General features: G+C 43.1%; 1 protein-coding gene and 1 long non-coding RNA gene across 2 annotated transcripts in view; one reads left to right on the top strand and one right to left on the bottom strand.

Moving 5' to 3' along the window:
- Positions 1-7,571, top strand: part of LOC107115927 — an 11,695-nt gene extending 4,124 nt beyond the window's left edge. Inside the window, exons 2-4 of the long non-coding RNA XR_001482690.1 lie at positions 4,835-4,879; positions 6,339-6,419; positions 7,428-7,571. This is a non-coding gene — a long non-coding RNA (uncharacterized LOC107115927). The remainder of the gene's footprint in view (positions 1-4,834; positions 4,880-6,338; positions 6,420-7,427) is intronic.
- Positions 1-16,374, bottom strand: part of SEMA3G (semaphorin 3G) — a 134,431-nt gene that overhangs the window by 30,026 nt on the left and 88,031 nt on the right. The window contains exons 5-7 of the mRNA XM_015417724.1: positions 14,695-14,785; positions 12,692-12,808; positions 11,862-12,004 (exon numbers count right to left, since the gene is read on the bottom strand). Of these exons, the coding sequence (XP_015273210.1) occupies positions 11,862-12,004; positions 12,692-12,808; positions 14,695-14,785 (351 nt within the window). The remainder of the gene's footprint in view (positions 1-11,861; positions 12,005-12,691; positions 12,809-14,694; positions 14,786-16,374) is intronic.

The raw sequence follows: 16,374 nt of genomic DNA, 5'->3' as shown, positions 1-16,374 counted from the left end.
ATGCTGCCCTCTACAGACTCCACCCCCCAAACCTCCAGGTATTTCCCTCCTTAGAGCTGGCAACCCTACATTCCCCTCAGTGCCTGTTGGTAGGCAACTAAGCTTGGTCCTGTCACCTACTTTGGCCTTTGGGAGAAAACACATTGGGGCCAGTCCTGATAGGGTTGCCAACTGCAGATGGGAAATTCCTGGAGACTTGAGGGATGGAGCCTGAAGAGGGTGAGGTTTGAGGAGGGGTGGGACCTCAGACAGGTACACTGCCATAGACTCCACCCTCCAAACCAGTCAGTCCCACATAGGGAACCATTGTTGCCAATCTCCAGGTGAGGGCTGGAGAGCACTCAGTATTACAACTGCTCTGCAGAAGGGAGGGCAGAAGTCAGCTGAAGTCAAAGGGGCAGATAATGGTAGGTTGATGGTTAGCTGGGAAGGAGATACGGTTGCCAATTACATGCTGACAAATTCCTGGGGATTTGAGGGGTGGAGCCTGGAGAGGGTGGGGTTTGCAGAGGGGTGGGACCTCAGACAGGTAGAATGCCATAGACTCCACCCTCCAAACCAGCCATTTTGTCCTGGGTAACAATTGCTGCCAATCTCCAGGTGAGGGCTACAGATCACTCACAATTACAACTGCTCTTCAGGTAGCAGAGATCAGTTCCTCTGGAGAAAACAGTGGACTCTGTCATTATACCCTGCTGAGGTCACCACAGCAAATTGACACTGTTTGCCCAAAGCCAGAGCACTCCCCCAGAGCCTCTTTCTAGATCCCGTTGTAATGCTTTCACAACGGGCTTTACTGCTAGTACAAAAATAAGGAGGAAGTGCAAACCAGATGTCATTTACTGGTGGAAACTCCAAAAGCATAAGGATGGTTTTAGTCCTGTTAACTCCCTCCCCTCAAATACAAATACACACACACCTAAGTAGTTTTAATTACGGTATTTGGCTACTAGTATTGCAATGGAGTATAAATAGCAACAAAGCTGGATTGCATGGAACTAGTCCCTATCTATACCTTGTGGCTAATAGCCACCGATGGACCTCTGCTCCATATGTTTATCTAATCCCCTCTTGAAGCCGTCTATGCTTGTAGCCGCCACCACTTCCTGTGGCAGTGAATTCCAAGTGTTAATCACTCTTTGGGTGAAGAAGTACTTCCTTTTATCCGTTCTAACCCGACCGCTCAGCAATTTCATGGAGTGCCCACGAGTTCGTGTATTGTGAGAAAGGGACAAAAGTACCTCTTTCTCTACCTGCTCTATCCCATGCATAATCTTATAAACCTCAATCATGTCACCCCTCAGCTGTCATTTGTCCAAGCTAAAGAGCCCTAAGCGCTTTAACCTTTCCTCATAGGGAAAGTGTTCCAACCCTTTGATCATTCTAGTTGCCCTTTTCTGCACTTTTCCCAATACTAAAATATCCTTTCTGAGGTGTGGTGACCAGAACTGCACACAATATTCCAAATGAGGTCGCACTATCGATTTATATAGGGGCATTATGATATTGGCTAATCTGTTTTCAATTCCCTTCCTAATAATCCCCAGAATAGAATTGGCCTTTTTTATTGCAGTCACACACTGTCTCGACATTTTCAGTGAGTTATCTACTTCGACTCACTCCAAGATCTCTCTCTTGATCAGTCTCTGCCAGTTTGGACCCCATCAAAATGTATTTATAGTTAGGATTTTTGCTCCAATGTGCATCACCTTGCACTTGGCCATACTGAACCCCATTTGCCACGTTGACGCTCACTCGCCCATCCTTGATAGATCCCTTTGGAGTGCCTCATAATCCTCCCTGGTTTTCACCACCCTGAACAACTTCGTATCATCTGCAAATCTAGCCACTTCACTGCTTACTCTAAACTCCAAATCATTAATGAACAAGTTAAAAAGCATTGGACCGAGTACTGATCCCTGCGGTACCCCACTGCTTACCACCCTCCACTGAGAAAATTGCCCATTTATACTCACTATCTGTTTCCTGTTAATTAGCCAGTCCTTTTATCCCATGATTTTTGAGCTTACTTAGGAAGCCTTTGATGAGGAACTTTATCTAAAGCTTTCTGGGAGTCAAGGTAAACAACATCCATTGGGTCCCCCTTGTCCACATGTTTGTTCACCCCCTCAAAGAACACTAACAGGTTAGTGAGACAAGATCTTCCCTTACAGAACCCATGCTGAGTCTGCCTCAATAGTTTTTGTTCATCAATGTGCTTACTAATTCTTTCCTTAATAACTGTTTCCACCAATTTACCTGGTATCAATGTCAGACTGACTGGCCTGTAATTTCCTGGATCTCCTCTGGAACCCTTTTTAAAGATGGGAGTGACATTAGCTACCTTCCAGTCCTCAGGAATGGAGGCAGATTTTAAGGAAAGATTACATACTTTTGTCAGGAGATCAAGTTCACATTTGAGTTCTTTCAGAACTCTCGGATGTATGCCATCTGGGCCTGGTGATTTATCAGTTTTTAAGTTGTCTATCAGTTTTAGGACCTCCTCAATCTGGCTCAGGTCTTTCAACACCCCTCCCGATCCTTTTACCCATTCGTCATCCAATGGCCCAACTGCCTCCATGGCAGGTTTCCTGCTTTTAATGTATTTGAAGAAAGTTTTATTGTTGGTCTTTACATTTTTCACTATATGCTCCTCATATTCCCTTTTTGCCTGCCTGATCACAGACTTGCATTTTATTTGCATTTTATCTGCATTTTATCTGCATTTTATTCTAATTTAATCAGACTGTCAAATATTGATAACATTGTGATGGTGAATAAGGAAACAACTTGAAAGTAACTTACATATTAGAAGAGCCACAAAAATTATCAACATGATCAACACAGACCAATCTTCACTTGAAAAGCATTCACCTATCAACACAGGTCAAATAGTAAGTTAACTAGCTATAACAACAGTCCTTCGGGGCTATGTTCAGACATCACACATCCCCCCCCCAAGCAAACCCACCACTTCTTTTTTGTAATTACCAAAAACTTTCACCACGCTGTTGGGAAAGTTACAACATACCCTAGATTTAAACTTGAGGTAGGGGCCCTTAAGTCTCAGGAAGGGAGCAGGTTCTAACCTGACGTATACTCAGTGGCCTCTTTGTCACCCTATGGGGGTGCATTTATAAAGATCTCTGAAGAATGAGTGCATGTGGCCTGTAAGACAGAGGATAAAAGCTGCAGGACAGAGAAAGGCATCCCTATGTGAAAAATCTGGGAGTGTTCTGGCAATACTTGTATCTCTCCCAGAGATGGCAGTGAACTATATGTGCAAGCAATAACTGTCTGTGTGCATCGAATATAAAAACAATAAAAACAACCTGAGAAATTACCTTAGAGTTCATAAATGGCTTATTACACCAAAAATGTCACTGAAAACTCAGGGGTTGAACACCTGGCGAGGCAAATTTGTCACTGCATACTTCATTGACTAGCTTAGCTAAACCCAGGATTCTTCAGCCATTACGGGTTTCTGAAGAAGTGTGCATACACACGAAAGCTTATATTCAGAATACAACTTTGTTGGTCTTAAAGATGTCACGGGTGTCAACTAGTTTAGCAAAACTAAGCAAACTGCATTATCTGTAATTACTGCTACTGGGAACGGCCTCTGTACTCTTCTTCATAACGTTTGCATTTCACATACCATTATTTTGTACTTTCTGAATTTCAGGACCCTTCGACCCTGCTCTTTAATTTTTTTGGTAACATATAAATATTTGTCTAGTGAGGATTCACTGTACACATCTGATGAAGTGAACTCTAGTACATGAAAACACTTGCTAGGATAAAAACCCATTCGTCTTTAAGATGCTACAGGTTTCCTGTTTAAAATTCTTGCTTCAAGAGACTAACACAGCTACTCCATCAATATTTCTGCAGTTAGTTTATTTCCTTGCAACTAAATTATTTAGTTCGATAAAGATGCATGACTGCTGTATTGGAATCTAAGAGACAGAACTAAAAGCCAAGGACCTTTTAAAGAAGGATCTTTTGGAAACAAAAGTTCCTATAAAGTAACTGTGGAGAGGGAGAGCTGGGAAGAAGGAAAGGTTGAAATTGAAAATCGCTTACATTAAAAATAGGCAATTTCCATTTGGATGAAAGACAAAAAAATCTGAAGTTGACATTTAAAGAGTCAAGAAGATTCCTCCCCCTTCCACCTCTATTGTGGCCAACCACATTAAAGAGAATTGCCAAAAATAAAAAAAAATTCCATCTTCCTGGCTTTGGCTTGAAAAGAAACACTTGCACTCTTGAGAGATTTACTTAGCCGTCCTCAGCCAGGCACTACCAATGATGAGTTATTGATTGAAGTGCTTAAAAATGCTGTGTGTGCCAAAAAGACTTCCTATAACATGCTGTTAATCAAGAACCAAAGGCAGTGGGGAGCGGATCTGATTTCAGAGTGCTATTCAGTCTAAAGTAGGACTAAGCTAAAATGAGAGGGTGCATTTTGTGAGCACTCCCCCTGCCCCTGGTGAAATGCTCCCCTCTCATTCATCAGTTTTCAGGTGGTGAGACTACTTTCTATGGGCCTTGTGGGGGAAGGCATTGAGATGTTGCAAAGAGAAACTGGCAGCAGTACTCCATTGGCAGATCCTTCACAAACCAAAGTGCTGTAGTTTCAGCATGCTTTTTTGATATCTTCCCGCATAATTACCCCCTTGTGGGGAAGGTCTGCCACCAACAAAGTGCTCCCACAACTTGTTATGCCATTGTTGAGTGGTGGGGCCTAATGTGTCCCTCCATTTTTGGGCTTTGCAAAGTCTAGCTATTGCAAGTAGAGTCAATACTAATGTGTATTTTGTTTTGTTTTCAGGAATATCTGTCCAGGCATCCAGCAAGGCTACTTCTGGTCTGAATGGTAAGTTAATTCCAGTGATGATTGTTATCTGCGTGTAAATATGTTGCCAAGACTGATTGATTACAGGGCAGAGCCACCAACAGTGGATGTAATCTGCTACTGATCAACATTTTTTCCAGCAGACTTTCTGTATGCTCAGATTGATTCTATGCAATTGGGCTGGATGCAGGTAGCATTGGTTCGAACCTTAAAAGAATTAAATCTAATATTGAAAATCTTTGAGGTCGCATTAGGGGATTTCCAAACATATTTCCAGTCTTTTTTCATCAGTCGACCTTGGCAGTCTAGTTGCTGTAGCATGTAAGATCTCGGACGGCTTTGTTTAGAGGGTGCAATTAAGAGTCTGTATATCTTTGAAATCAGTCCTTTAGCTTCACCGAACCGGCGTCCTACAAGTTCCTCAAATGTTGACATAGTCTCAGCCTGTTCCTTAGTAGTGGTGAAGTCTTGTAGCATGTGTAAGACCTGTAAATATTGGAACCAGGGTATCTTCATGGATATCTTGCTTTCCAACTCCAACTTTGTGTAGGGTTTCCCCTTGTTAGTCAAGTACACTAGTCTTGTGATGCCAGCACTTCTCTTGGGTTTAAATGCCTTACGCTCTCTTCCCAGCGGGAACCATTTTTGGTTTAGAAAAGAAGAAAATTGAGATCTGTCTGGTAAGAACCTCTTCCGGGACCTATCCCAAATAGTTAGAGAAGCAGCGAGAAATTGGTTGGTGAGAACCGGCTTAGGTCTGTCCTTTGGAGAGTTCCAAAAGATGACGGAGTCGGTCATGCACTCCTCTATTTGCTGCCAATTGGGCGGGGTTTTGCAATTCAAAATTCTCATTGTTGTGGCCAGGTTAGCAGTGCCATGGTAAGCTGACAAATCCGGTATGCCCAAACCTCCATCTGAATGATGACATTTTAATTCGGAGAACTTGATCCTCGACGTCTTGTAGTTCCAGAAAAAATTGTTAATTTCTGCTTGCCATTTGTTTAAAAGCCTTTTTTGAATCAAAATTGGTAGAGCACGAAATAAAAACAGGAATTTTGGCATAATAAAACTCTTTATCATGCTGATCTTGTCCGCCCAAGTCGGATTCATGCGGCTCCAACACTGTGTTTTGTTCTTAGCCTCCTCAAAAGTCTTTTCAAAGTTACATTTGATCAAGTCATTTAAATCCGGAGGTACACAGATGCCTAAACATATCCATGGCTTGTGAATCCACTTGTAAGGGAAGTTAGCTTGAAGTCTTTCTTCTGTTGACTGAGCTATCCGTAATGGAACAATTTGAGATTTATCTAGATTTACCTTTAGTCCTGATATGGCTTGTATGTCTTTAAAGATCTAATGGAGTTTCGAGAGAGATGTATCTGGTGCTGAAAGGAAAACCATACCATCATCCGCATACAAGCTAATTTGGAGGTACCTCTGACAATTGTTATACCTTGAATCTCTTTGTTATTCCATATAGCTGAAGCCAATGGCTCAATCGCCAGAGTGAAAATGAGAGGGGACAGGGGACAGAGGGATGGATCTACTCAGGACATTATTGGTAAGAATCTTGGCTGTTGGGTTTGCATACAAAGTTGCTATCGCCATCCAAAATCTCTCTCCAAAGTTCATGAAGTATAACAGTTGTTTTAAATAGCTGGATTCTATGCTGTCGAAGGCCTTCTCAAGGTCGACTGAAAGCATCAAGGTCTCCTGGTCATGCTTTTTACCATACAGGATTAGGTTTAGAAGGTGGCGAATGTTGTCTATTATTGCTCGATTCGGAATGAATCCCATCTGATCTGAAGAAATGTACTCTGATATTATTGCTTGCAGCCGATTTGCGAGTATCCTAGAGAAGATTTTAGAGTCGCAGTTTAATAATGCAATCGGCCTTTAGGCTTTCGGGGATTCCTGATCCTTGTTTTCCTTGGGGATCGGGACGATGTAAGAATCCTTCCATGAGGGAGGCATTTTTCCATGATCCAGTATATAATTACAGGTGTGAGCCAGCTGTTCCCCAATGGTGTTCTTAAAAGCTTTGTAGAATTCTGGCCCAAAGCCATCATTGTCCGAAGCCGTGTTTGGTTTCATCTGTTTAATAGTGTCGTAGACTTCTTTTAGGGAGATTGGGCTGTCTAGTATAGCACTGTGTTCTTCCGTTAGTTTCAAAGATATGTATGTGTAGAAAAGCCTTAACTGCTACAGAGTTTGGGTTTGAGGATGTACATAATTGTTCATAAAAATCAGCAAAAGATTCTGCTATTTCCACCGAATCTGCAGTGGTTTTGTTATGTTTTGACCTTAAAGAATATATTTTCCTCTTTCTTTGTTTTTGTTTGCAATGCCATGTCAAAAACTTGAGATTCTTTGGATTCGTCTGCCAATGTTGCTGTTTTAAGTATAAAATTCTGTTCTGAATATCTTGGGTTTGCAGAAGTTCTAGAACTCTACATTCAGCCTGCAGTTCCTTATATGTTGCTTTATTTCTTGTTTCTTTATGAAGTTTTTTCAGATCCTGTATTTTAGTGAGGAGAGTTTTAATTGTGTGTTCTTTTTCTCTTTTCAGATGTTCCCCCTCACGACCGCCTTAAAGGCGTCCCAAACGATATGTGGTTCCACCTCTCCAGTGTTGTTCTCTTTGAAGTACTGCTCCAACACTCTTTATATCTCTTCTCTGTGTTGAACTCTTAATAAAAGAGAATTATTTAGTTTCCACATCCGAGAGCCCCATGTTTTATTTTGTTTCAGATGCATTTCTACGTGGGCATGGTCTGACCACATCATGGGTCCAATGTCAATTTTTGAGGTTCTATGTAACAGGTCGGGGGGGGGCACTCTGTAATCTATACGAGAGTATGAACAAAATCTGGGAGAATAATAGGTGTAGTCCTGTTCTCCTGCATGAATTTCCCACCACACATCTTTCAGTTGGTACTTCTGAAATAATTCCACTAGTTTTGTGAACTTTTTGCCTACACACCTTCACTTAAGCTTGTTGCCTGATCTGTCTAGTTGGTAGTCTACAATTATATTGAAGTCACCCCCTACAATCATATGTCCTTCCTTAAAAACCTGTAATTTCGTAAAGACATCTTCCAGGAATTGTTCCTGCCCGTCATTGGGAGCGTAAATTAAGGCTAGCATAATTTCCTGTTGGTTTAGTGTGCCCTTTAAAAATAGATACCTGCCCTTGGGGTCTGCCATGCAATCTTTGCACTTGAAGTTTACTGTTCTTGAAACCATAATTGCTACTCCTCGTGACTTGGAAGAACCCCCTGCATGGTACTGTTGGTCATACCATGGCAATTTGAGAACCTTCGCTACCGTAGCTCGCAGGTGAGTCTCTTGAAGAAATAGCACATTAGGCTTGCTTTTCAAAATAAAAGATGTCATACGCTTAGCCTTGATAGGGTTAGTCAACCCGCGTACATTAATCGAACGAAATACAATCTCATCACTCATGTTAGCAATTATCAATTCCTAATAGGATTATACTAAATCAGTGTACTTAACCTCTGAAAAACCAGTTAGCTTAATATCCAAAGTTTATCAAACTATTCCCTAAATTATTTTTGTCCCCCCCCCACCCACATAAAACCAATCCCTTAGTAGTTCAATAAGGTTAAGTAGGGTGCCACGTGGATATACAAGAACTAAAGAAGTAAAAATAACAATGAAATGATAACAGAAAGTTAAGTAAGAGATCAGACTCACCCTCAGAAACTACCAACTCCCAAACCACCAGTTACTTCACTGGCATGCCAGAGCAAAGCTCTGCCTTTTGAGAGAGAACAAACAAAGGAACAAACCTGACTCTGTCCCTTTCCCCCTCTCCCCATCTAGAAATAAGTAAATGATGTCTAACATTTGCACTCTGTTATATCAATATTATAAGAACCCCAAAAGACACAAAGAACAGTAAAGCATATGTTATAACAGTGGTAATCATAGAGAAACTATAGAGTCAGAAGGCCCAAGTTTAGGATCCAGCTGGTGATGAGAGGACCGGGATCTTGCTGCTTTTTAGGGGAGATTCAAACAGTCTCTTGCGCTTGGAGGCTCTCTTCTCTTCCAGCTCCATGGGAGTCGCATATTGGAGGATGGCAAGTAGATCAGCCCCACTGTCTTCGTCCCATGCATATAGCTGTTGGCCTTGGTACGCTACATACAGTTTTCCGGAAGGGAGCCATCGGTACTTTTGTTTCAAGCTTTGCAGCTTAGTTATAACAGGCTTCAGCTTACATCGTATCAGTATGGCCTCTTTAGGGATATCAGGAAACACCTGTACAGGTTCACCTTCAAATTGAAAAGTTCCCACATTCTTTGCTGAGTGCATTATTGTGCGGCAGACTCTCGCATCTGGGACCGTTATTAGCATGTCCCTTGGGAGTGGGCGGCGATTTTATGAGGGTCCCATCCTACATGCTTGGGTTATGGTTGGGAACACCCCCTCCTCCAGAGCTAATGCAGATGCTATAAAGGAGGCCATAAATGCAATCAAGTCTTTATTTTTTTCAGCCTCCTCCCGGATGCCTCTAAATTTCAAATTCACAGATTTTCACCTCTGACTCTGAAGTTATTAAAGAGTCCCTCTGTATGTCAGAGGCATCTTGCAAGGCTTTTATGTGTTCCTGGTTTACAAACCCCAAGTCCAGAGCAGCTGTTGCTTTCTGGGCCGTGTCCGTGAGAGTGAGTTTTATTTCTTCAAATTGGGCTGCTAGGTTTGTCATTTTGGAGGACAGGCTTACCTCCATAGCCTTAAGGTGCATCAAGATTTCCTCTGCTGCTGGGAAGCTCTTTGCTTTCTCTGCACTTTCAGGTGCGGCCACCATCTTGGAATCGGCTTGCTGGGCCCCAGGACAGCGAGCGAAGCCCCCAAGGTGCTCTTTAATCGATTTCCCGGCCATTGGGGTGAGCTTAGGTTTTAAATGTTTGTTCTTCCCCATTCTCCAGTGTTTGACGATGTTTTTTAAAGCGTTTGGGGTTGCAAAGGGACGGGGAGGGTCGGGAGCAGCAGAATCACACGTCCGTCATTGTTCACAGTGGTGCCACGCTCCCGTTTCAGCATGCTTTTTGGTTTAAAATAGCCTTTTAGTAACAGAGACAGGGGTCTTTGCAGCTGACACCCCACCCCCCAGCAATGGCTCCAAAGCTAAAGCCAACCAAGGAGACTGACATGGAAAAGGTTAGCTAAGAAATGCTTTTTTGGGAAACAGCCCCAAAACAGAAAGGGGTCATATCTCCAGGGCACAGCACATGCTTTGCATAGAGAAGACTGCAGGTTCAGTCCCTTGTACCTCCAGCTGAAGATGCACCACTGATAGGCAGAGTAAACCATAGTGGGCTAGAAGGACCCCATCAACTGACTTGGTATTAGGCAGCTTCATATGGCTCTTTCTCTATGTACAAAAATGTCCACTGGAGAATTCGGTTCAGCCCTGATCTGAACCCATCCAAGGATGATGCAGCATCTTTCTTGGGTTTTGAATGAGCAGCCCATGGCCCATGCAATCAGCTGCTCTTCCCAGGAAGCGTGTACTCTCATGTGCAGCACTTCTCAGGTGTGATGTGCCTAGTGCTGGACGGCCTGGGGAGATTCAGATACAAATTGCTATTTGCCATGAAACTCACGGGTGACCTTGGACTACTCATCCCCAGACAAATGTCACTTGCAGGACTGTTATGATAAAGTGGAGAAAGGGACGATCACACATGCTGCTCTGAGCTCCTGTCATTTAATCGTTAACAACTTCTAAGGTATATGATGTTTCGCTTTGTGAGCAGGTTCTGTGGAAGGGTGTCATAGATACCTTTTAAATACATAAATCAGGGAGTCCTCAGTGTGGTGCCCGTGGCGGCCATGGTGCCTGCAAACACATTTCTGGGCACCCACCAAGTGTTTTTAGAAAGGGGTGGGGCCAGGTGTGGCTCTTTGCCCAACGGGCCTCCTGATTGGTCACTGATGATCCCATTGACTATGCAGATAAAAATAATTTTGTTTCAGCAGCCACTACAGTGTTTGCTTTATTCTCTCTCACCTCGATGTCCCAGTGTATTTTTGAAGTACCCCTCTCTTCCCATGCACTTGGGATTCCTCTGAGAGCGTGGCTCTGCCTTCTGTGGCAGCCACTGTGTGGTTGTGCTGTGCCCACCCACCCCTTGTCAGAATTCCAAAGGTGGCCACAGGCTAAGACAGGTTGGGGACAAGGTCGCCAACCTCCAAGTGGCACCCGGAAGTCTCACGCTATTACAACTAATCTCCAGACGACCAAGATCAGTTCCCCTGGATAAAATGGCTGCTTTGGAGGGTGGTCTCTATGGCATTATACCCTGCTGAGGTCCCACCCCTCCTGAAACACTGAACTCCTGAGGCTCCACCACCAAAACCACAAGGTATTTCTCAACCTAGAACTGGCAACCTAAGTTGCGGAACCCTGACATAAACCGACAGAACGTCAGTGGAATACCTGTGTCACTGATATAATTCCATGCTGCTAGTGTACCCTCATTTGTCTGCAAGGGAACCCCATTAGCATCAATGGGCAGTTTATTCCCTTTTAAGCAGTTCTCACAGTCTTTAGTTGGACAGAACGGAAATGGTATAAGTCACAGTTATACAGCCAACTGCTCAGCTGTGACTGTGTCCTGTGTCCCTCAACATGCCTCTTTTGTGGAGATGTCAAGCAACACGATGCTGAGAGCTACAAATGCAAGGACCACACTGCCTTCCAGAGCAGTGCATGAAGCTGTCAACACAATCTCCACATTACACTCCACCAGCCCCGTAGCTAGGGAATTTTTTTGGAGGGGGCCTCAGGGGGCCTGCCAGCTAATTAAATGAAAGTACCATGCAGGTGGTAAGTTGGAGCACTTTAAGGGTAGCCCAAGAGGGAGGGGGCCCAGAAGAAACACTAGGGGGCCAGGCCCCATAGGCCCCATGTTAGCTACGGGCCAGCACTCCACACATAGACCCCCCACAAAAATGGACCCGTGAGCTCACCACACATATCCTCCCAACACGGCTAAAGATGGCATGTCCTTTGCTGTCTGACTCTACAGCCTTCTCAGTGAAGAAGAAGTAGACCTTGTCATTTTCCCAATCATCATTGTCTGGGATCAGATAAGCCGCAACAAATTTAGGAGCTGTAATAAAGATTGTAAGGCATGTTAGAAAGAATGACACCAGAAAATGTTTGCAGCTAAGCACAGATCCTAAAAAATACTTTTTTTTTTTTACTTTTGCAAACTTTCTATAGGCACAGTTGGTGGAGCTACTGCCAATGGAGTGAGCACATGAAATATCCACTTATTAAGGGATCAACATCAAAAATGTTGCTAATTTTCCTTTCCATTGGCTAACTTTTGCCATGTTTCCTGGTTTACTCTGCTTAGCTGTTGGTTGTTTTGCCCAGGTATTGTTTTAAGCAATGTATTAAGTCCCTTTCTAGAGCCATGTCAATAAAAAAATGGGGTTTGAATACCTTAAATAAATAAATATCAATAACTAAAAGAGGCTTTGTTGTAAACATATCCAAGAACCCATTCCTCATAACCTGACCTGCCTGCCATCCCATTCCTAATTCCACTGATAAGCATTTCCTTGCTTTCACAATTGTGTGAAATTCATTCACCACTGCTAGACTGAATGGAGCCTCCTTCCCAAACACATTAAGCTCTTTCCAATCCATGTTTGCCATGATTTGCCCAAATTATTGGGAAGGCACATGTACTTCATTTATCTAAAATGTCCACACAGGCACACAGAGATAGCATATGGGTAACTGTATAACATGCCCTTAGATCTGAAGGACTCATATAACTTTCACCTACCGTTAAGCAGACGCTGATCCATCTCAGTGCGCAGAGAGGAGCGGTGTCCCATTGTTCGGAAGATCACAGAGTCCCTGCCCAAGAAATCTGCTGTTAGTCCTGTATACAAGTCACCACCTAGGAAAGAAACCCCACAGAAACAATAAAGTCTTGCTCTATGTTCCCGAAGTAATAATGAGGATGCTTAGCATTTATGAAGTGTTTTAGAATGTTCAGAAAACTTCATATAATTATCTCCATAATCTTCACAACTACACTATGTGATATTGTAGGCGTGAGGCCGGGGGCAAAGATGAGAAAGCACAGCTTGCTTAAAGCCACCTAGTACTTAATAGAAGAGGCAAGGATTGATTTCACTGTTCACAGTTCATACCCTTGGCCAGTTGTTAGAGTTTCTTATAAAAATTGCGATTCAGCAGAGAAAAACAGCTTAGCAATGCCAGAGTGCAATAATCAGACTCAGAGTCCATGTGTGTTTAAAATATAAAAGATTTACTACATTCTAGCACAGGGAAAGGTAACTGGGCGGAAAATAACAACACAGCTAAACAGCTACATCTTCACTCTACAAAGGACGAGACTAGAAGAGCTGCAATGGCTACTCTTACACGCTTCTTGTTGGAAACAGAACAAAGAGGGGAAGAGGAGCCATAAAATGCAAAGACACTTTGACGCTTTGCTTCCAATCAAACTCCTGGAACTTTCCCTGGCTGGGGGACCTAAACTAACATTGGCTTACACAAAAGCATGTGATTTCCTGTAACAACAAAACAGACATTTAACCCAATATATACTGAGTGTTTTTATCTTGTAACACCCAACACCAGTACACTACTTCAGTGTATGGGAGCTTAGTGGCTGCGAGTGTACAATGAAAGAATATAGGTGAAGTTGGTTTACGTAACTGTACCAGAGATGAAAAGATTTAGGTCCCCACTAAGGGCACATCTTCACAGAGGTTTTGATGTCAGAAATGAACTATGTGTACTTGAAGTACACCTGAAGTCCATACATGTGGAGGTACTTCCACAACATTACTTCCTTCCCTTCACAGACTGAGATTAATAAATTCCAACTCTAGATATGTAACACTGTATAATTTTTCAGAGAAGAAACAGAGAAAGGTGTAACCTTTTCTGAGGCTTTCTTCCCTTGTGCTTCCTGTGCTTCTGATCCAAATCCTCTCGCACAGAAAGCTGTTTTGTGGATTATCCTGAGAAAGAATTGCTCCCTTAGTCCCCATAATCCCAGAAGGACACAATCATTCCAAATGTCCCTAGATATCATTAAGACCAGAGACAGTTCACTGCACTAACAAAACAAAACCAATTGGTTCATATCAAGAAAGGACTAGGCAATTTAAGGGCTAACAAGAATACTCTTTTTTGTGTGTTTTTAATTTTGCTTAGCTAGAGTGCATTCTAAATTCATGAAATGAAATAATAGCTAAGAAGCACCCAATGCTAGGTTCCAGGTGCAGTTTATCGGTCATTGCTGACTTGGCCAGAAATGCTGCTCAGAGAACAGATGACTACACTTTGGGCTAACAGGGCTGGATCTTTGTCCATAAGCTGTCATTAGGGTACCAGTAAGGTAAAGGTAAAGGTTCCCTTGCTCGAAAGCCAGTTGAGTCCGACTCTAGGGTTGTGGTGCTCATCTCCGTTTCAAAGCCGAAGAGCCAGCGCTGTTCGAAGACGTTTCTGTGGTCATGTGGCCGGTATGACTAAACACCAAGGCGCACGGAACGCTGTTACCTTCCCACCAACATGGTACCTATTTATCTACTTGCAATTTCTTGCTTTCGAACTGCTAGGTTGCTAGGTTGGCAGGAGCTGGAACTAGAGACGGGAGCTCACTCCGTCATGCGGCACACTCAGGTCTCGAACTGCTGAACTACTGACCTTCCACAGCCTGCAGATCAGCGTCTTAACCACTTGAGCCACCGCAGCTCCTAGGATACCAGTACCATTTGATTTAGTTGATCCATCTAGTGTGACACCTACCAACAAAAGTACTTGCAAATGCCCTATTGGGCTCATGAGGACATCTCCCCCGGCCATTTTCTATAGTTGTAGGATCCAAGCTGAACACGTGCTGGGAGGAGAAAAAGCACAAATGATTAGAGGTAATAAATTATAGGTAACAGAACCACAACAGAATACACAGTCTTGTGTTTAGAGGTGATGTAGGAAGAAAGGAAGACTGGATAGAGGTATCAAAGGAAATGTGAGAAAGGGCATGTCCTACCAGCATTTAAATATGCTACAGCTTTCCTTCTAATCATGAGAAATCAAGCAATTAATACTGCTCAGCTACACAGTGATTTTTTTTTTAATCCACTTTATAGCTTTCTCAGTACTGCTGGATTTTGAATTTATTTAAATCATTTTGGCTTTACAGCACTACTATAATAAGGAACATAATAATTCATATTTGGTGAGAAAGAGGATACTAATCAGTTTTGCTTTCAAGAAACTGAGAGACAGCAGATAGGATTAGGATAAATGCTGCTGGACAGAGAGCAATATTGAAAAAAATTCTGCTAGAGCAAGATGACTCTTCAGAGTTGGCCAGGTTTTCAGATTGGGTTGCCAACTCTCGGTTGGGGAATTCCTGGAGATTTGGGGTGCAGCCTGGGGGAAGATAGGGTTGGGGGAGGAGAGAGACTTTGCCATAGAGTCTACCCTCCAGAGCAGCCATTTTCTCGAGGGGAACTGATCTCTGTTGTCTGGAGACCAGCTGTAATTCTGGGGGATCTCTAGGCCCCAGCTGGAAGTTGGCGACCCCACTTTCAGAAGAGTTTAACTCCCATTTCTCTACAGTGTGTCAGGGAATCTTCTCACAATCCAGCCTATAATAATGATATCCCAGGTGGTGGGAATTCAAGAATCTTTAAAATGTTTAATTTTGTCCTGTGTCTCCACAGAAAGAAAAAAAAGTTATCATGCCAATTTGCTGGGGAGAAACATTGTACAGACAGTCTGCACCTTTTTCAGAAAGGCAAGGCAGGCATGACATTTTAGTTCAAGCATTTGAACCATCATAAGGGTCTCTCTCTCTGTCTCTCTCTCTCTCTCTGAGGATATATATTAACTCAGTGCTTTTGAGCTGAGGCCTCAGTAATTAGAACTCTGGGTGTTCTTTCTAGCTAAAAATAGCCCTCCAGTGTTAGAAAACTTAAAAATCAAGCTTCACTAAATGGACATATTTGAGAGTGAATGCCTAAGGATACTGGGATACTGACAAGTAGTTTTTGACATCCGCTTGCTTTGCAGCCAGTTATCTCACTTGGCTGGACAAAGCAACCTCTTCAGGCTGTCTAATTACAAATCTCTATCTGGCCGACTTGACTGTCCACCCACATCCAGGCCTAGTACTATCCTCTAATGCAGTTTGGGTGCCAGGACCAGACCAAAGAGGGGCTTTGTTAAATTGTTCGGATACTGTAACAGCAAAAAGACAGTGCCCCGATTATGTTTACCTGATAGTTAAACCAGTGTCAACGTGTACCAGGGTGAGGTGGGGAGTGGCAGATAGGGTTATGCTGTGAGAGGTCAGAAGGACTGTCTGCGCAACCATCCCTTTTACTCATGATAAACAGCTGTGCTGAAAGGGCCCTTTCTCTCAAGCAGTCAATAAAAGCTTCTGAGCACTGAATCCTCCAGAGTGAGAGGGGGTTACAG

This window comes from Gekko japonicus, unplaced genomic scaffold (assembly GCF_001447785.1).
Source record: "Gekko japonicus isolate JY-2015 unplaced genomic scaffold, Gekko_japonicus_V1.1 scaffold97, whole genome shotgun sequence".
Taxonomy (NCBI): Eukaryota; Metazoa; Chordata; class Lepidosauria; order Squamata; family Gekkonidae; genus Gekko; species Gekko japonicus.
Note: the sequence above shows the minus strand (reverse complement) of the source record. Positions and strands in the feature narration are given on the sequence as shown.